Below are 23,407 nucleotides of genomic sequence, written 5' to 3'. Positions count from 1 at the left end.
TGAGCTGAAAGTCAGGAATTTGCAGCTACAAACTGTTGCAGAATCATTCCAAGAAGGGGGGCTTAGCCCACAGCATGCTAGCAAGAGAACTAAACTTATATGATATTTCATACCATATCGTGACACCTGCACCTTCAGCCATTGGCACCCGGCATTTATAGGGAACTTGGGTGACATAGCGCTACTAACCTACAGATGTGGGGAAAATCCTCAGAGTAATGGTGTAATAACGGTGCTCAAACTGTGCGGGAATTGGGTGTGCTGTCCCGGTATTAGGGGGGAGTCCGGGTGGATGTAATGTGCGCTGTACCGGTATTAGGGGGAGTCCGGGGGATGTAATGTGCGCTGTACCGGTATTAGGGGGAGTCCGGGGGGATGTAATGTGCGCTGTACCGGTATTAGGAGGAGTCCGGGGGGATGCAATGTGCGCTGTACCAGTAGGAGTGGGAGTCCGGGGGGATGTAATGTGCGCTGTACCGGTAGGAGGGGGAGTACGGGGGGATGTAATGTGCGCTGTACCGGTAGGATAGGGGAGTCCGGGGGGATGTAATGTGCGCTGTACCGGTATTAGGGGGAGTCCGGGGGGATGCAATGTGCGCTGTACCGGTATTAGGGGGAGTCCGGGGGGATGTAATGTGCGCTGTACCGGTATTAGGGGGAGTACGGGGGGATGTAATGTGCGCTGTACCGGTAGGATAGGGGAGTCCGGGGGGATGTAATGTGCGCTGTACCGGTATTAGGGGAAGTTCGGGGGATGTAATGTGCGCTGTACCGGTATTAGGAGGAGTCCGGGGGGATGCAATGTGCGCTGTACCAGTAGGAGTGGGAGTCCGGGGGGATGTAATGTGCGCTGTACCGGTATTAGGGGGAGTCCGGGGGGATGCAATGTGCGCTGTACCGGTAGGAGGGGGAGTCCGGGGGGATGCAATGTGCGCTGTACCGGTATTAGGGGGAGTCCGGGGGGATGTAATGTGCGCTGTACCGGTATTAGGAGGAGTCCGGGGGGATGCAATGTGCGCTGTACTGGTAGGAGGGGGAGTCCGGGGGGATGCAATGTGCGCTGTACCGGTATTAGGGGGAGTCCGGGGGGATGTAATGTGCGCTGTACCGGTATTAGGAGGAGTCCGGGGGGATGTAATGTGCGCTGTACCGGTAGGAGGGGGAGTCCGGGGGGATGTAATGTGCGCTGTACCGGTAGGAGGGGGGAGTCCGGGGGGATGTAATGTGTGCTGTACCGGTATTAGGGGGAGTCCGGGGGGATGTAATGTGCGCTGTACCGGTAGGAGGGGGGAGTCCGGGGGGATGTAATGTGCGCTGTACCGGTAGGAGGGGGGAGTCCGGGGGGATGTAATGTGCGCTGTACCGGTAGGAGGGGGGAGTCCGGGGGGATGTAATGTGCGCTGTACCGGTAGGAGGGGGAGTCCGGGGGGATGTAATGTGCACTGTACAGGTAGGAGGGGGAGTCCGGGGGGATGTAATGTGCACTGTACAGGTAGGAGGGGGAGTCCGGGGGGATGTAATGTGCGCTGTACCGGTAGGAGGGGGAGTCCGGGGGGATGTAATGTGTGCTGTACCGGTATTAGGGGGAGTCCGGGGGGATGTAATGTGCGCTGTACCGGTAGGAGGGGGAGTCCGGGGGGATGTAATGTGCGCTGTACCGGTAGGAGGGGGAGTCCGGGGGGATGTAATGTGTGCTGTACCGGTATTAGGGGGAGTCCGGGGGGATGTAATGTGCGCTGTACCGGTAGGAGGGGGAGTCCGGGGGGATGTAATGTGCGCTGTACCGGTATTAGGGGGAGTCCGGGGGGATGTAATGTGCGCTGTACCGGTAGGAGGGGGAGTCCGGGGGGATGTAATGTGCACTGTGCAGGTAGGAGGGGGGAGTCCGGGGGGATGCAATGTGCGCTGTACAGGTAGGAGGGGGAGTCCGGGGGGATGTAATGTGTGCTGTACCGGTAGGAGGGGGAGTACGGGGGGATGTAATGTGCGCTGTACCGGTAGGAGGGGGAGTCCGGGGGGATGTAATGTGCACTGTGCAGGTAGGAGGGGGGAGTCCGGGGGGATGCAATGTGCGCTGTACCGGTATTAGGGGGAGTCCGGGGGGATGTAATGTGCGCTGTACCGGTAGGAGGGGGAGTCCGGGGGGATGTAATGTGTGCTGTACCGGTATTAGGGGGAGTCCGGGGGGATGTAATGTGCGCTGTACCGGTAGGAGGGGGAGTCCGGGGGGATGTAATGTGTGCTGTACCGGTATTAGGGGGGAGTCCGGGGGGATGTAATGTGCGCTGTACCGGTAGGAGGGGGAGTCCGGGGGGGATGTAATGTGCACTGTGCAGGTAGGAGGGGGGAGTCCGGGGGGATGTAATGTGCGCTGTACCGGTATTAGGGGGAGTCCGGGGGGATGTAATGTGCGCTGTACCGGTAGGAGGGGGAGTCCGGGGGGATGTAATGTGCGCTGTACCGGTATTAGGGGGAGTCCGGGGGGATGTAATGTGCACTGTACAGGTAGGAGGGGGAGTCCGGGGGGATGTAATGTGCGCTGTACCGGTAGGAGGGGGAGTCCGGGGGGATGTAATGTGCGCTGTACCAGTAGGAGGGGGAGTCCGGGGGGATGTAATGTGTGCTGTACCGGTATTAGGGGGAGTCCGGGGGGATGTAATGTGCGCTGTACAGGTAGGAGGGGGAGTCCGGGGGGATGTAATGTGCGCTGTACAGGTAGGAGGGGGAGTCCGGGGGGATGTAATGTGCGCTGTACCGGTAGGAGGGGGAGTCCGGGGGTATTACTATATGAACACTATGTGGATGCTGCAGGGAGCTTGGTGTATGGATACTGTTATGTGCATGGTCTGGCGCTGAGAATAGAGTTGTTCTCTGGAGCTGTGGCTACTGTTGGGGTGGCCATGACTTATGTGACAGTGCAGAGTTACGGCCCCAGAAAGCTCCTCTATTAGGCAATGAAGAGGTTAAGGCCACTATGTTTCTCTGTGGAGAGTCTGTGACTGTCACCATCTGGAGCTGGCGGGCACCCAGGATCTATCAGGCTCATGGCTTCCTACGTCTCCACTGCGCTCCCCGTGTTCTGCTATAATGGACGATATCACTCCTATCATCTGCTCCACTGCCGGGGAATCCCCGTGTAATATCACACGTGTAATACAGACCCCCCCCGTGTAATATCTCACGTGTAATACAGACCTCCCATGTAATATCACACATGTAATACAGACCCCCAGTGTAATATCTCACGTGTAATAGACACCCCCCTGTGTAATATCACCCGTGTAATACAGGCCCCCCGTGTAATATCTCCCGTGTAATACAGACACCCCCTGTGTAATATCACACGTGTAAAACAGCCACCCCTATGTAATGCATACACCACCCCGTGTAATATCACAAGTGTAATACAGACCCCCCCGTGTAATATCACACGTGTAATACAAACCCCCAGTGTAATAGCTCACGTGTAATACAAACCCCCAGTGTAATAGCTCACGTGTAATACAGACCCCCCGTGTAATATCACAGGTGTAATACCGACACTCCGTGTAATATCACACGTGTAATAGACGCTCCCCGTGTAATATCACACATGTAATACAAACGCTCCCCTTGTGTAATATCCACATGTAATACCGACACCCCCTGTGTAATATCACACATGAAATACAGACACTCCAAAGTGTAATCACACGTGTAATAGACACCCCACTTTGTAATATCATTCGTGTATTACAGACCCCCGGTGTAATATCACACATGTAATACAGACACTCCCCCTGTGTAATATCATATGTGTAATACAGACACCCCTGTGTGTAATATCACATGTGTAATACAGACATCCCGTGTGTAAAACCACACGCACAATACTGACTCCTCCTGTGTAATATCACACGTGTAATACAGACACCCTGTGGGTAATCTCACACGTGTAATACAGACCCTCCGTGTGTAATATCACGTGTAATATTGACACACCCCTGTATAATATCACAAGTGTAATACAGACACTCCCCCGTGTAATATCAGACGTGTAATACAGACACTTCCCAGTGTAATATCACACGTGTAATACAGACACGCCCCGTATAATATCACACGTGTAATACAGACACTCCCCCGTATAATATCACACGTGTAATACAGACACTCCCCCGTATAATATCAAACATGTAATACAGACACTCCCCCCGTATATCACATAATACAGACACTTTTCCCGTGTAATACAGACACTCCCCCGTATAATATCAAACATGTAATACAAACCCCCCCCCGTATAATATCACGTGTAATACAGACACTCTCCCCGTGTAATACAGACACTCCCCCGTGTAATAGCACACATGTAATACAGACACTCCCCCATATAATAGCACACATGTAATACACTCTCCCTGTATAATATCACACATGTAATAGACACTCTCCCTGTATAATATCACACCTGTAATAGACACTCTCCCTGTATAATATCACACATGTAATACAGACACTCCCCAGTATAATATCACACATGTAATACAGACACTCACCCATATAATATCAAACATGTAATACAGACACTCCCCTCGTATATCACGTGTAATACAGACACTCTCCCCGTGTAATAGACACTCCCCCCTGTGTAATATCAGATGTGTAATACAGACACTCAGGGCCGGCCTTTGCCCTGTGCGACCTGTGCGGCCGCACAGGGCGCCAAGCAGTGGCGTAGGAAGGGGGGGCGCAATGCGGGGGGTGGCACAATGCGGGGGGCGGGTCGCCGGCGGCGCAGAATTTACCTGTTCGCATGTCGGCTTCAGAAAAATGGCCGCCGCGATCTCCATCTGCGCATGCGCGGCATCCCGCGGCCATTTTCCTGAAGCCCCAGGCAGCAGAGCACTCCACCTGCGCACGCGCGGCCTCAGGAAGATGGCCGCCCCCACCGATAACCAGACAGAGCAGGATCGCGGTCAGGTAAGCAGAACTTGTTTTGTTTTTTTTTTTATTGAGAGCGGCGATCGGGGGGGGGGGGGCCCAGGGCAGAAAGCTGGACACAGGGGGGCAGAAAGCTGGACACTGGGGGGCAGAAAGCTGGACACTGGGGGGCAGAAAGCTGGACACTGGGGGGCAGAAAGCTGGACACTGGGGGGCAGAACGCTGGACACGGGGGGCAGAACGCTGGACACTGGGGGGCAGAAAGGACATTGGGGCAGAACGCTGCACACGAGGGCAGAACGCTGGACACTGGGGGGCAGAACGCTGGACACTGGGGGGCAGAAAGCTGGACACAGGGGGGCAGAAAGCTGGACACTGGTGCAGAATGCTGGACACTGGTGCAGAATGCTGGACACTGGTGCAGAATGCTGGACACTGGTGCAGAATGCTTGACACAGGGGCAGAATGGAGACACGGGGCAGGATGACAGACATGGCGTCATGACTGGAGACACTGGAGGCAGGATTGGAGACAGATGGGGCAGGATGGATACGATGGAGACAGATGGGGCAGGATGGGGACATCACTTGGGGCAGAATGGATACTCATGAGGGCAGGATGGAAGAACATGTGGCTGACGCCAGGAATGAGACACACGGGGGCCAGGATGGCGAATATTATTACCATAGGGGCTAATTAAGGGATATTATTACTGCAGTGATGTATTTATTTTATTTTTTGAGTATACTGTTTTAAATGGAGGGGCGGTCCTATTACTGTGTAGAGTGACACTATGTCGCCTTCTTCATGTGGTGTAATGTAGAAGTTGGGAAAATTAAGTAATGTGTTCTGCAAGTGGAACTCGAGATAACTGTGTTATTTCCTGCAGAGACGAGTCCTGGCTGGATGAAGTGATGGCGGTCTGTGCGGGATGAAAGATGAAGGACTTCACCTAGAGATGCCACTGGTGAGTCAGTGTGTTACCTATACACTGACACTATACACTGTATACTATATACTGAGGTCCTGTGTATGTCACCGGTGATCACTGTATTACCTATACACAGACGCTGCATACTAAGTACAGATCTCCTGTGTATAATGGCACTTATGGTGATAGTATTGTGTTTTTTTTTATTATTGATCAGTATTGTAGTATTCAGTCACTATGTGGTGGTAATATGTGGTCTGGTCATGATGTTGTGGTATTCGTTCCTTGTATTTGATATTATTCGATCACTGTGGTGGTAATATGTCATCTGGTCATGGTGTGGCGGTATTTGTATTGTATTGTATTGGTATTGTATTTGTGTGTGGTATTTGGCCTTGCAGGCCGCCGCTCTGCACTCTGATTGGCTGTCAGCCCATATGGCTTTGGACCAAGCGTCATTTTTTCCTTTTGGTCCGCTTTAAAGCACTTTATAATTCCCGTTATTGCAATATTAGTGTTTCTTCAAGTGTTTTGCAGGGAAACACAAGTTTTCTAAGTAAACGTGTTGTTGTGAATATTAAAGAGTTATTGTTTTCTTTCAAAGTTTGGAGGGGGGGGGCGCCGTCCTGCAGTCTCGCACAGGGCGCCTTTTGGGCTAAGTCCGGCCCTGCAGACACTCCCCCCATATAATATCACACATGTAATAGACACTCCCCAGTATAATATCACACGTGAAATACAGACACTCCCCCGTGTAATATCAGATGTGAAATACACACTCCCCAGTATAATATCATACATGTAATACAGACACCCCCCGTATATCACACGTGTAATACAGACACTCCCCGTATATCAAACATGTAATACAGACACTCTCCCAGTATAATATAACATGTGTAATACAGACACTCCCCAGTATATCACATGTGTAATACAGACACTGCCCCGTATATCACATGTGTAATACAGACACTCCCCCGTATATCACACGTGTAATACAGACACACCCCCCTTATAATATCACACTTGTAATACAGACACTCTCCCTGTATATCACACATGTAATACAGACACTCTTCCTGTATAATATCACACATGTAATACACTCTCCCTCTATAATATCACACATGTAATACAGACACTCTCCCCATATAATATCACACATATAATACAGACACTCCCCCCGTATAATATCACACATATAATACAGACACTCTGCCTCTAAAATATCACACATGTAATACAGACACTCTCTCCATGTAATATCACACGTGTAATACACTCTTCCTTTATAATATCACACGTGTAATACAGACTCTCTCCCCGTATAATATCACACGTGTAATACAGACACTCTCCCCGTATAATATCACACGTGTAATACAGACACTGTCCCCGTATAATATCACACGTGTAATACAGACACTCTCCCCGTATAATATCACACGTGTAATACAGACACTCTCCCCGTATAATATCACACGTGTAATACAGACACTCTCCCCGTATAATATCACACATGTAATACAGACACTCTCCCCGTATAATATCACACATGTAATACAGACACTCTCCCCCCATATAATATCACACATGTAATACAGACACTCCCCCGTATAATATCACACATGTAATAGACACTCTCTCCATGTAATGTCACACATATAATACAGACACTCACCCCGTGTAATATCACACGTGTAATACAGACACTCTCCCTGTATAATATCACACGTGTAATACAGACACTCTCCCTGCATAATATCACACATGTAATACAGACACTCTCCTCGTATAATATCACACATGTAATACAGACACTCTCCCTGTATATCACACATGTAATACAGACACTCCCCCCGTATAATATCACACGTGTAATACAGACACTCCCCCGTGTAATATCACACATGTAATACAGACACTCCCCCCGTGTAATATCACACGTGTAATACAGACACTCTCCCTGTATAATATCACACGTGTAATACAGACACTCTCCCCGTATATCACACATGTAATACAGACACTCTCCCCATATAATATCACACATGTAATACAGACACTCTCCCCGTATATCACACATGTAATACAGACACTCCCCCCGTATATCACACGTGTAATACAGACACTCTCCCTGTATAATATCACACGTGTAATACAGACACTCCCCCGTATATCACACATGTAATACAGACACTCCCCCCGTATAATATCACACATGTAATAGACACTCTCCCTGTATAATATCACACATGTAATACAGACACTCTCCCCGTATAATATCACACGTGTAATACAGACACTCTCCCCGTATAATATCACACATATAATACAGACACTCTCCCTGTATAATATCACACATGTAATACAGACACTCTCCCTGTATAATATCACACATGTAATACAGACACTCTCCCTGTATAATATCACACATATAATACAGACACTCTCCCTGTATAATATCACACATAATACAGACACTCCCCTGTATAATATCACACGTATAATACAGACACTCTCCCCGTATAATATCACACATGTAATACAGACACTCTCCCCGTATAATATCACACATGTAATACAGACACTCTCCCTGTATAATATCACACATATAATACACTCTCCCTGTATAATATCACACATGTAATACAGACACTCCCCCGTATAATATCACACATGCAATACAGACACTCTCCCCGTATAATATCACACATGTAATACAGACACTCTCCCCGTATAATATCACACATGTAATACAGACACTCTCCCTGTATAATATCACACATATAATACACTCTCCCTGTATAATATCACACATGTAATACAGACACTCCCCCGTATAATATCACACATGCAATACAGACACTCTCCCCGTATAATATCACACATGTAATACAGACACTCTCCCTGTATAATATCACACATATAATACACTCTCCCTGTATAATATCACACATATAATACAGACACTCTCCCTGTATAATATCACACATGTAATACAGACACTCTCCCCGTATAATATCACACATATAATACAGACACTCTCCCCGTATAATATCACACATATAATACAGACACTCTCCCCGGCCCGTATAATATCACACATATAATATACAAATGAATAATAATAATAATAATAATAATACAGACACTCTCCCTGTATAATATCACACGTGTAATACAGACACTCTCCCTGTATAATATCACACGTGTAATACAGACACTCTCCCCGTATAATATCACACATGTAATACAGACACTCTCCCTGTATAATATCACACGTGTAATACAGACACTCTCCCCGTATAATATCACACATGTAATACAGACACTCTCCCTGTATAATATCACACATATAATACAGACACTCTCCCCCTATAATATCACACATGTAATACAGACACTCTCCCTGTATAATATCACACATATAATACAGACACTCTCCCCGTATAATATCACAGGTATAATACAGACACTCCCCCCGTATAATATCACACGTGCAATACAGACACTCCCCCGTATAATATCACACATGTAATACAGACACTCTCCCTGTATAATATCACACATGTAATACAGACACTCTCCCTGTATAATATCACACATATAATACAGACACTCTCCCCGTATAATATCACACATATAATACAAACACTCTCCCCCTATAATATCACACATATAATACAGACACTCTCCCCGTATAATATCACACATGTAATACAGACACTCTCCCTGTATAATATCACACATATAATACAGACACTCTCCCCCTATAATATCACACATGTAATACAGACACTCCCCCGTATAATATCACACATGTGTAATACAGACACTCTCCCCGTATAATATCACACATGTAATACAGACACTCTCCCTGTATAATATCACACATGTAATACAGACACTCTCCCCGTATAATATCACACATATAATACAGACACTCTCCCCCTATATCACACATGTAATACAGACACTCTCCCCGTATAATATCACACATGTAATACAGACACTCTCCCTGTATAATATCACACATATAATACAGACACTCTCCCCGTATAATATCACACATGTAATACAGACACTCTCCCTGTATAATATCACACGTGTAATACAGACACTCTCCCCGTATAATATCACACATGTAATACAGACACTCTCCCTGTATAATATCACACGTGTAATACAGACACTCTCCCCGTATAATATCACACATGTATAATACAGACACTCTCCCCGTATAATATCACACATATAATACAGACACTCCCCCCGTATAATATCACACATGTATAATACAGACACTCTCCCCCTATAATATCACACGTATAATACAGACACTCTCCCTGTATATCACACATATAATACAGACACTCTCCCTGTATAATATCACACATATAATACAGACACTCTCCCTGTATAATATCACACATATAATACAGACACTCTCCCCGTATAATATCACACATGTAATACAGACACTCTCCCCATATAATATCACACGTGTAATACAGACACTCTCCCCATATAATATCACACATGTAATACAGACACTCTCCCCGTATAATATCACACGTATAATACAGACACTCTCCCTGTATAATATCACACATATAATACAGACACTCTCCCTGTATAATATCACACATATAATACAGACACTCTCCCTGTATAATATCACACATATAATACAGACACTCTCCCTGTATAATATCACACGTATAATACAGACACTCTCCCCGTATAATATCACACATGTAATACAGACACTCTCCCCATATAATATCACACATGTATAATACAGACACTCTCCCTGTATAATATCACACGTATAATACAGACACTCTCCCCGTATATCACACATATAATACAGACACTCTCCCTGTATAATATCACACATATAATACAGACACTCTCCCTGTATAATATCACACATATAATACAGACACTCTCCCTGTATAATATCACACGTATAATACAGACACTCTCCCCGTATATCACACATATAATACAGACACTCTCCCTGTATAATATCACACATGTAATACAGACACTCTCCCTGTATAATATCACACATATAATACAGACACTCTCCCTGTATAATATCACACATATAATACAGACACTCTCCCTGTATAATATCACACATATAATACAGACACTCTCCCTGTATAATATCACACATATAATACAGACACTCTCCCTGTATAATATCTCACATATAATACAGACACTCTCCCTGTATAATATCACACATGTAATACAGACACTCTCCCCGTATAATATCACACATGTATAATACAGACACTCTCCCCGTATAATATCACACATATAATACAGACACTCCCCCCGTATAATATCACACATGTATAATACAGACACTCTCCCTGTATAATATCACACATATAATACAGACACTCCCCCCGTATAATATCACACATGTATAATACAGACACTCTCCCTGTATAATATCACACATATAATACAGACACTCTCCCCCTATAATATCACACGTATAAGGCTACGTTCACATTTGCGTTGTGCGCCGCAGCGTCGGGCGCCGCAGCGGCGCCGCATGCGTCATGCGTCCCTATATTTAACATGGGGGCGCATGGACATGCGTTGTGCTGCGTTTTGCGCCGCATGGCCGCAAGCGTTGGACGCAAGAAACGCATCAAGTTGCATTTTTTTTGCGTCCAACTTTCGGCCAAAAAGGACGCATGCGGCGCAAAACGCAGCATTTTAGCGTGCGTTTTGCCGCGTTTTTGTTTGCGTTGTCCGCTGCGGCGCACAACGCAAATGTGAACGTAGCCTTATACAGACACTCTCCCCGTATAATATCACACATATAATACAGACACTCTCCCCGTATAATATCACACATATAATACAGATACTCTCCCTGTATAATATCACACATATAATACAGACACTCCCCCCGTATAATATCACACATATAATACAGACACTCCCCCCGTATAATATCACACATATAATACAGACTCTCCCTGTATAATATCACACATATAATACAGACACTCTCCCCGTATAATATCACACATATAATACAGACACTCTCCCCGTATAATATCACACATGTAATACAGACACTCTCCCCGTATAATATCACACATTTAATACAGACACTCCCCCGTATAATATCACACATGTAATACAGACACTCTCCCTGTATAATATCACACATATAATACAGACACTCTCCCTGTATAATATCACACGTATAATACAGACACTCTCCCCGTATATCACACATATAATACAGACACTCTCCCTGTATAATATCACACATGTAATACAGACACTCTCCCTGTATAATATCACACATATAATACAGACACTCTCCCTGTATAATATCACACATATAATACAGACACTCCCTGTATAATATCACACATATAATACAGACACTCTCCCTGTATAATATCACATATAATACAGACACTCTCCCTGTATAATATCACACATATAATACAGACACTCTCCCTGTATAATATCACACATGTAATACAGACACTCTCCCCGTATAATATCACACATGTATAATACAGACACTCTCCCTGTATAATATCACACGTATAATACAGACACTCTCCCCGTATAATATCACACATATAATACAGACACTCCCCCCGTATAATATCACACATGTATAATACAGACACTCTCCCTGTATAATATCACACATATAATACAGACACTCCCCTCGTATAATATCACACATGTATAATACAGACACTCTCCCTGTATAATATCACACATATAATACAGACACTCTCCCCCTATAATATCACACGTATAAGGCTACGTTCACATTTGCGCTGTGCGCCGCAGCGTCGGGCGCCGCAGCGGCGCCGCATGCGTCATGCGTCCCTATATTTAACATGGGGGCGCATGGACATGCGTTGTGCTGCGTTTTGCGCCGCATGGCCGCAAGCGTTGGACGCAAGAAACGCATCAAGTTGCATTTTTTTTGCGTCCAACTTTCGGCCAAAAAGGACGCATGCGGCGCAAAACGCAGCGTTTTAGCGTGCGTTTTGCCGCGTTTTTGTTTGCGTTGTCCGCTGCGGCGCCGACGCTGCGGCGCACAACGCAAATGTGAACGTAGCCTTATACAGACACTCTCCCTGTATAATATCACACATATAATACAGACACTCTCCCCGTATAATATCACACATATAATACAGACACTCTCCCTGTATAATATCACACATATAATACAGACACTCCCCCCGTATAATATCACACATATAATACAGACACTCCCCCCGTATAATATCACACATATAATACAGACACTCTCCCCGTATAATATCACACGTGTAATACAGACACTCTCCCCGTATAATATCACACATGTAATACAGACACTCTCCCTGTATAATATCACACATATAATACAGACACTCTCCCTGTATAATATCACACATGTAATACAGACACTCTCCCGTATAATATCACACATGTATAATACAGACACTCCCCCCGTATAATATCACACGTGTAATACAGACACTCTCCCTGTATAATATCACACATATAATACAGACACTCTCCCGTATAATATCACACATGTAATACAGACACTCTCCCCGTATAATATCACACATGTAATACAGACACTCTCCCCGTATAATATCACACATGTAATACAGACACTCTCCCCGTATAATATCACACATGTAATACAGACACTCTCCCCGGCCCGTATAATATCACACATATAATACAGACACTCTCCCCGTATAATATCACACATATAATACAGACACTCTCCCTGTATAATATCACACATATAATACAGACACTCTCCCGTATAATATCACACATGTAATACAGACACTCTCCCTGTATAATATCACACATATAATGTAGACACTCTCCCGTATAATATCACACATGTAATACAGACACTCTCCCTGTATAATATCACACATATAATACAGACACTCTCCCGTATAATATCACACATGTAATACAGACACTCTCCCCGTATAATATCACACATATAATACAGACACTCCCCTGTATAATATCACACGTATAATACAGACACTCTCCCCGTATAATATCACACATGTAATACAGACACTCTCCTCGTATAATATCACACATGTATTATACAGACACTCTCCCCGGCCCGTATAATATCACACATATAATACAGACACTCTCCCCGTATAATATCACACATATAATACAGACACTCTCCCCGGCCCGTATAATATCACACATATAATATACAAATGAATAATAATAATAATAATAATAATACAGACACTCTCCCTGTATAATATCACACGTGTAATACAGACACTCTCCCCGTATAATATCACACATGTAATACAGACACTCTCCCCGTATAATATCACACATGTAATACAGACACTCTCCCTGTATAATATCACACGTGTAATACAGACACTCTCCCCGTATAATATCACACGTGTAATACAGACACTCTCCCTGTATAATATCACACATATAATACAGACACTCTCCCCCTATAATATCACACATGTAATACAGACACTCTCCCTGTATAATATCACACATATAATACAGACACTCTCCCCGTATAATATCACAGGTATAATACAGACACTCCCCCCGTATAATATCACACGTGTAATACAGACACTCCCCCGTATAATATCACACATGTAATACAGACACTCTCCCTGTATAATATCACACATGTAATACAGACACTCTCCCTGTATAATATCACACATATAATACAAACAGTCTCCCCCTATAATATCACACATGTAATACAGACACTCTCCCCGTATAATATCACACATATAATACAGACACTCTCCCTGTATAATATCACACATATAATACAGACAGTCTCCCCCTATAATATCACACATGTAATACAGACACTCCCCCGTATAATATCACACATGTGTAATACAGACACTCTCCCCGTATAATATCACACATATAATACAGACACTCTCCCCGTATAATATCACACATATAATACAGACACTCTCCCCGTATAATATCACACATATAATACAGACACTCTCCCTGTATAATATCACACATGTAATACAGACACTCTCCCCCGTATAATATCACACATATAATACAGACACTCTCCCCGTATAATATCACACATATAATACAGACACTCTCCCCGTATAATATCACACATGTAATACAGACACTCTCCCTGTATAATATCACACATGTAATACAGACACTCTCCCTGTATAATATCACACATGTAATACAGACACTCTCCCTGTATAATATCACACATGTAATACAGACACTCTCCCTGTATAATATCACACATGTAATACAGACACTCTCCCCGTATAATATCACACATGTAATACAGACACTCTCCCTGTATAATATCACACATGTAATACAGACACTCTCCCTGTATAATATCACACATGTAATACAGACACTCTCCCTGTATAATATCACACATGTAATACAGACACTCTCCCTGTATAATATCACACATGTAATACAGACACTCTCCCCGTATAATATCACACATGTAATACAGACACTCTCCCTGTATAATATCACATATGTAATACAGACACTCTCCCTGTATAATATCACACATGTAATACAGACACTCTCCCTGTATAATATCACACATGTAATACAGACACTCTCCCCGTATAATATCACACATGTAAGGCTACGTTCACATTTGCGTTGTGCGCCGCAGCGTCGGCGCCGCAGCGCACAACGCAAACAAAAACGCAGCAAAACGCATGCACAACGCTGCGTTTTGCGCCGCATGCGTCCTTTTTTTAATTGATTTTGGACGCAGCAAAAATGCAACTTGCTGCGTCCTCTGCGCCCGGATGCGGGCGCCGCAGCGACGCATGCGGCGCAAAACGCAAGTGCGACGCATGTCCATGCGCCCCCATGTTAAATATAGGGGCGCATGACGCATGCGGCGCCGCTGCGGCGCCCGACGCTGCGGCGCTGACCGCAAATGTGAACGTAGCCTAATACAGACACTCTCCCCGTATAATATCACACATGTAATACAGACACTCTCCCTGTATAATATCACACATGTAATACAGACACTCCCCCGTATAATATCACACGTGTAATACAGACACTCCCCCGTATAATATCACACGTGTAATACAGACACTCTCCCTGTATAATATCACACATGTAATACAGACACTCCCCCGTATAATATCACACGTGTAATACAGACACTCCCCCGTATAATATCACACGTGTAATACAGACACTCTCCCTGTATAATATCACACATGTAATACAGACACTCTCCCTGTATAATATCACACGTGTAATACAGACACTCCCCCGTATAATATCACACGTGTAATACAGACACTCTCCCTGTATAATATCACACATGTAATACAGACACTCCCCCGTATAATATCACACATGTAATACAGACACTCTCCCTGTATAATATCACACATGTAATACAGACACTCCCCCGTATAATATCACACATGTAATACAGACACTCTCCCTGTATAATATCACACATGTAATACAGACACTCTCCCTGTATAATATCACACATGTAATACAGACACTCTCCCTGTATAATATCACACATGTAATACAGACACTCTCCCTGTATAATATCACACATATAATACAGACACTCTCCCTGTATAATATCACACGTGTAATACAGACACTCCCCCGTATAATATCACACGTGTAATACAGACACTCTCCCTGTATAATATCACACATGTAATACAGACACTCCCCCGTATAATATCACACATGTAATACAGACACTCTCCCTGTATAATATCACACATGTAATACAGACACTCCCCCGTATAATATCACACATGTAATACAGACACTCTCCCTGTATAATATCACACATGTAATACAGACACTCCCCCGTATAATATCACACATGTAATACAGACACTCTCCCTGTATAATATCACACATGTAATACAGACACTCCCCCGTATAATATCACACATGTAATACAGACACTCCCCCGTATAATATCACACGTGTAATACAGACACTCTCCCTGTATAATATCACACGTGTAATACAGACACTCTCCCCCTATAATATCACACATGTAATACAGACACTCCCCCGTATAATATCACACGTGTAATACAGACACTCTCCCTGTATAATATCACACATGTAATACAGACACTCCCCCGTATAATATCACACATGTAATACAGACACTCTCCCTGTATAATATCACACATGTAATACAGACACTCCCCCGTATAATATCACACGTGTAATACAGACACTCTCCCTGTATAATATCACACGTGTAATACAGACACTCTCCCCCTATAATATCACACATGTAATACAGACACTCCCCCGTATAATATCACACGTGTAATACAGACACTCTCCCTGTATAATATCACACATGTAATACAGACACTCCCCCGTATAATATCACACATGTAATACAGACACTCTCCCTGTATAATATCACACATGTAATACAGACACTCTCCCCGTATAATATCACACATGTAATACAGACACTCTCCCTGTATAATATCACACATGTAATACAGACACTCTCCCCGTATAATATCACACATGTAATACAGACACTCTCCCTGTATAATATCACACGTGTAATACAGACACTCTTCCTGTATAATATCACACATATAATACAGACACTCTCCCCGTATAATATCACACATGTAATACAGACACTCTCCCTGTATAATATCACACGTGTAATACAGACACTCTTCCTGTATAATATCACACATGTAATACAGACACTCTCCCTGTATAATATCACACATATAATACAGACACTCTCCCCGTATAATATCACACATGTAATACAGACACTCTCCCCGTATAATATCACACATGTAATACAGACACTCTCCCTGTATAATATCACACATGTAATACAGACACTCTCCCTGTATAATATCACACATGTAATACAGACACTCTCCCTGTATAATATCACACATGTAATACAGACACTCTCCCCCGTATAATATCACACATGTAATACAGACACTCCCCCGTATAATATCACACATGTAATACAGACACTCTCCCCCGTATAATATCACACATGTAATACAGACACTCTCCCTGTATAATATCACAGGTGTAATACAGACACTCTCCCTGTATAATATCACACATGTAATACAGACACTCTCCCCCGTATAATATCACACATGTAATACAGACACTCCCCCGTATAATATCACACATGTAATACAGACACTCTCCCCCGTATAATATCACACATGTAATACAGACACTCTCCCTGTATAATATCACAGGTGTAATACAGACACTCTCCCCGTATAATATCACACATGTAATACAGACACTCTCCCCGTATAATATCACACATATAATACAGACACTCTCCCTGTATAATATCACACATATAATACAGACACTCTCCCCTGTATAATATCACACATATAATACAGACACTCTCCCCGTATAATATCACACGTGTAATACAGACACTCTCCCTGTATAATATCACACGTGTCTGGTATTGTAGCTTTCGGTCGGTGCCTTTCTCAGGGGTCTTCGCCATGTCGGTCTCCTCCTCTGGGGTCCGGTACCGGCAGTGCGGACGTCTCCCGGGCGCTGGGCTCGGTGGCGGCACTGGTCGCGGTCCCCTCCAGCAGGTAGGAGGTGAGGGAGGAGGAGTGGTGACAGATGACGGGAGCGCTGGAGGCGGCCGCCCTCTCCTCCTCTCCTCCCAGGGATTCCCGGGAATCGGTCTCACAAGTTGGATCCTGATCGTTCCTCGTTCTCGCCATGTTCTGCCGCAATCACCGCAGTCGGGTGACGGTGGCGCGATGCTCCGCGCTGGAGATGGAGATCCGGAGGGGGCGGCTGCGGAGGAGCGCGGTGCTGCTGGAGAGTCCGCAGGTGAGCGCCCAGGTGGCGTCCGCCCGGCACTGCCGGAGGGGCCCGGGACGGTAGAGGTTATATAGTGCACCGGAATGGGAGCCGTTAACCCTTCCCCTGCCGGCGGGGCCCGGGAAGTTATAATACACTGAATATTAACTCCGTCCGGGCCGCCATTAACCCTTCCCCTGATGATGGGTAACGGGGGTCCCAGGACGTTATAAGATATAATACACAGGAATATTAACTCTGTCCCGGCCGCACGCAGGCTGCCGTTAACCCTTCCCCTGCCGGCTCTCGTCATGTGACCCGTAGAACAATCCCAGGGTCTGTGCAGGAAGCGCCCCGGGGTCACCACACACGAGACGCAAAACCGCTCACATGACTCATCCGTGACTCCAACCCCGGTCCCAGCACACGATACCGCCTGCCGAGATACCGCCTGCCGAGATACCGCCTGCCGAGATACCGCCTGCTGAGAGGTATCACACAGTGCGGCTGAGAATACCGCCTGCCGAGATACCGCCTGCCGAGATACCGCCTGCCGAAATACCGCCTGCTGAGAATACCGCCTGCCGAGATACCGCCTGCCGAGATACCGCCTGCCGAGATACCGCCTGCTGAGAGGTATCACACAGTGCGGCTGAGAATACCGCCTGCCGAGATACCGCCTGCCGAGATACCGCCTGCCGAGATACCGCCTGCCGAGATACCGCCTGCCGAAATACCGCCTGCTGAGAATACCGCCTGCCGAGATACCGCCTGCCGAGATACCGCCTGCCGAGATACCGCCTGCCGAGATACCGCCTGCTGAGATACCGCCTGCCGAAATACCGCCTGCCGAGATACCGCCTGCCGAGATACCGCCTGCCGAAATACCGCCTGCCGAGATACCGCCTGCCGAGATACCGCCTGCCGAGATACCGCCTGCCGAAATACCGCCTGCCGAAATACCGCCTGCCAAGATACCGCCTGCCGAAATACCGCCTGCCGAGATACCGCCTGCCGAAATACCGCCTGCCGAGATACCGCCTGCCAAGATACCGCCTGCCGAAATACCGCCTGCCGAGATACCGCCTGCCGAGATACCACCTGCCGAAATACCGCCTGCCGAGATACCGCCTGCCGAGATACCGCCTGCTGAAATACCGCCTGCTGAGATACCGCCTGCCGAGATACCGCCTGCTGAGAGGTATCACACAGTGCGGCTGAGAATACCGCCTGCCGAGATACCGCCTGCCGAGATACCGCCTGCCGAGATACCGCCTACTGAGATACCGCCTGCCAAGATACCGCCTGCCGAAATACCGCCTGCCGAGATACCGCCTGCCGAGATACCACCTGCCGAAATACCGCCTGCCGAGATACCGCCTGCCGAGATACCGCCTGCCGAGATACCGCCTGCCGAAATACCGCCTGCTGAGATACCGCCTGCCAAGATACCGCCTGCCGAAATACCGCCTGCCGAGATACCGCCTGCCGAAATACCGCCTGCTGAGATACCGCCTGCCAAGATACCGCCTGCCGAAATACCGCCTGCCGAGATACCGCCTGCCGAGATACCGCCTGCCGAGATACCGCCTGCCGAGATACCGCCTGCTGAAATACCGCCTGCTGAGATACCGCCTGCCGAGATACCGCCTGCTGAGAGGTATCACACAGTGCGGCTGAGAATACCGCCTGCCGAGATACCGCCTGCTGAAATACCGCCTGCCGAGATACCGCCTGCTGAAATACCGCCTGCCGAGATACCGCCTGCTGAAATACCGCCTGCCGAGATACCGCCTGCCGAGATACCGCCTGCTGAAATACCGCCTGCCGAGATACCGCCTGCTGAAATACCGCCTGCCGAGATACCGCCTGCCGAGATACCGCCTGCTGAAATACCGCCTGCCGAGATACCGCCTGCTGAAATACCGCCTGCCGAGATACCGCCTGCCGAGATACTGCCTGCCGAGATACCGCCTGCTGAAATACCGCCTGCTGAAATACCGCCTGCCGAGATACCGCCTGCTGAAATACCGCCTGCTGAGATACCGCCTGCCGAGATACCGCCTGCTGAAATACCGCCTGCTGAGATACCGCCTGCTGAGATACCGCCTGCTGAGATACCGCCTGCCGAGATACCGCCTGCTGAAATACCGCCTGCCGAGATACCGCCTGCCGAGATACTGCCTGCCGAGATACCGCCTGCTGAAATACCGCCTGCTGAAATACCGCCTGCCGAGATACCGCCTGCTGAAATACCGCCTGCTGAGATACCGCCTGCCGAGATACCGCCTGCTGAAATACCGCCTGCTGAGATACCGCCTGCTGAGATACCGCCTGCCGAGATACTGCCTGCTGAGAGGTATCACACAGTGCGGCTGAGAATACCGCCTGCCGAGATACCGCCTGCTGAAATATCGCCTGCCGAGATACCGCCTGCTGAAATACCGCCTGCCGAGATACCGCCTGCTGAAATACCGCCTGCCGAGATACCGCCTGCTGAAATACCGCCTGCCGAGATACCGCCTGCTGAAATACCGCCTGCCGAGATACCGCCTGCTGAGAGGTATCACACAGTGCGGCTGAGAATACAGCCTGCCGAGATACCGCCTGCTGAGAGGTATCACACAGTGCGGCTGAGATACCGCCTGCTGAGATACCGCCTGCCGAGATACCGCCTGCCGAGAGGTATCACACAGTGCGGCTGAGATTGCACAGCTCCGCAGGACAGTATCACGCCTGATAGGATTAGATACAGCAGTGCTGATGACTGGGGCGGGGTGTCAGGGCACAGCAGGTACCCTGGGCTCGGCCCCTCTTGCTGTCAGGCCGGCGGTGGCCCCTGCTGTTTGTGGCTGTCATGTCGTCAGGCTGCATGCTCTCGGTGTCTCTGGTCGGTACCTGATGGGTGGAGTAGTCACTAATAATACTGTCTGGTGATTACAGTGAAGGGTGAATACCACAATCACTACAACTCCCCCGGATGTCCTTAGGTGCCTATAGGCTGGTTGGCGCTGTGCTCCAGTCCTTTGGTGGCTATATGCTCTGGTTGGCGCTGTGCTCCGGTCCTTAGGTGCCTATAGGCTGGTTGGCACTGTCCTCCGGTCCTTAGGTGCCTATAGGCTGGTTGGCACTGTCCTCCGGTCCTTAGGTGCCTATAGGCTGGTTGGCGCTGTGCTCCGGTCCTTAGGTGGGTATATGCTCTGAATGGCGCTGTGCTCAAAGTCCTTAGGTGCCTATAGGCTGGTTGGCGCTGTGCTCCGGTCCTTAGGTGGCTATAGGCTGGTTGGCGCTGTCCTCCGGTCCTTAGGTGGGTATATGCTCTGAATGGCGCTGTGCTCAAAGTCCTTAGGTGCCTATAGGCTTTGGTGCTGTGCTCCGATCCTTAAATGCCTATAGGCTGGTTGGCGCTGTGCTCTGGTTCTTAGGTGCCTATAGGCTCTGAGTGGTGCTGTTCCCTGGTCGTTATGTGCCTGTAGGCTTTGGTTGGCGCTATGCTCCGGTCCTTAGATATTTATAGGCTCCGGGTGGTGCTGTTCCCTGGTCCTTATGTGTTCATAGGCTTTGGCGCTGTTCCCTGGTCCTTATGTGCCTGTAGGCTTTGGTTGGCGCTGTGCTCTGGTCCTTAGGTGCCTATAGGCTATGATTGACCACATGCTTTGGTTCTTAGGTGGCTATATGCTTTCGTTGGCGCTGTGCTCCGGTGCTTAGATACCTATATGCTCTGGGTGGCGCCGTTCCCTGAACCTTAAGTGCCTGTAGGCTTTGGCGCCGTGCTTCGGTCCTTAGGTGCCTATAGTCTCTGATTGGCGCTGTTCCCTGGTTGTTATGTGCCTGTAGGCTTTGGTTGGCGCTATGCTCCAGTCCTTAGATATTTATAGGCTCAGGGTGGTGCTGTTCACTGGTCCTTATGTGTTCATAGGCTTTGGCGCTGTTCCCTGGTCCTTATGTGCCTGTAGGCTTTGGTTGGTGCTGTGCAATGGTCCTTAGGTGCCTATAGGCTATAATTGACCACATGCTCTGGTTCTTAGGTGGCTATATGCTTTGGTTGGCGCTGTGCTCCGGTCCTTAGATACCTATATGCTCTGGGTGGCGCCGTTCCCTGAACCTTATGTGCCTGTAGGCTTTGGCGCCGTGCTTCAGTCCTTAGGTGCCTATAGTCTCTGATTGGCGCTGTTCCCTGGTCCTTATGTGCCTGTGGCCTTCGGTTGTTGCTGTGTTCCAGTCCTTAGGTGCTTATATGTGTTATGGGCAATCTCAGAGACCCATCAAGACTGGCACCAAACCAGCATAGGCGCAGCCACAGACGCACTTGACGCAAGCGAGTCTTAAAGGGCCAGTTTTCCCAGTAAATAGGAGGAAGACTTCAGCAGAGACCTTCCTAGACCCGCTGTCACCGGGCAGCTGGTGTCTGGTGACGCGGCCAGAGTCTAGTCAAGAACAGGTGGGCAACTCTGCAAGAAACCCTGAGAGTGTACCAAGGTGAAAAAGGGAAATAAACCCTAAGACCAACCCTGAAAGAGCACAACCAGACGGCAAGCACCACTCACCACCACAACACATAGAAGCTGCAATAACCAGCACAGACCTGAGCTGGGAGCAGGGTTATATGGCCGCCTGATGCTGGAGGAA

The 23,407-nt window shown here is 47.2% G+C and overlaps 1 protein-coding gene across 2 annotated transcripts in view; it reads left to right on the top strand.

Moving 5' to 3' along the window:
* The first annotated feature begins 18,569 nt into the window (after positions 1-18,569).
* The window catches only part of RTKN (rhotekin), a 154,184-nt gene continuing 149,346 nt past the window's right edge, over positions 18,570-23,407 (top strand). Inside the window, exon 1 of one of the 2 annotated variants that reach the window (XM_077280458.1) lies at positions 18,570-18,808. In XM_077280458.1, the coding sequence (XP_077136573.1) occupies positions 18,695-18,808 (114 nt within the window). In that variant the 5' untranslated portion in view covers positions 18,570-18,694. The remainder of the gene's footprint in view (positions 18,809-23,407) is intronic. The other variant, XM_077280456.1, reaches the window with a different exon arrangement.

This window comes from Ranitomeya variabilis, chromosome 1 (genome assembly GCF_051348905.1).
Source record: "Ranitomeya variabilis isolate aRanVar5 chromosome 1, aRanVar5.hap1, whole genome shotgun sequence".
In the NCBI taxonomy this organism is placed as follows: Eukaryota; Metazoa; Chordata; class Amphibia; order Anura; family Dendrobatidae; genus Ranitomeya; species Ranitomeya variabilis.
The sequence above is the reverse complement of the archived record's forward strand: the minus strand, read 5'-3'. Positions and strand labels throughout refer to the sequence as shown.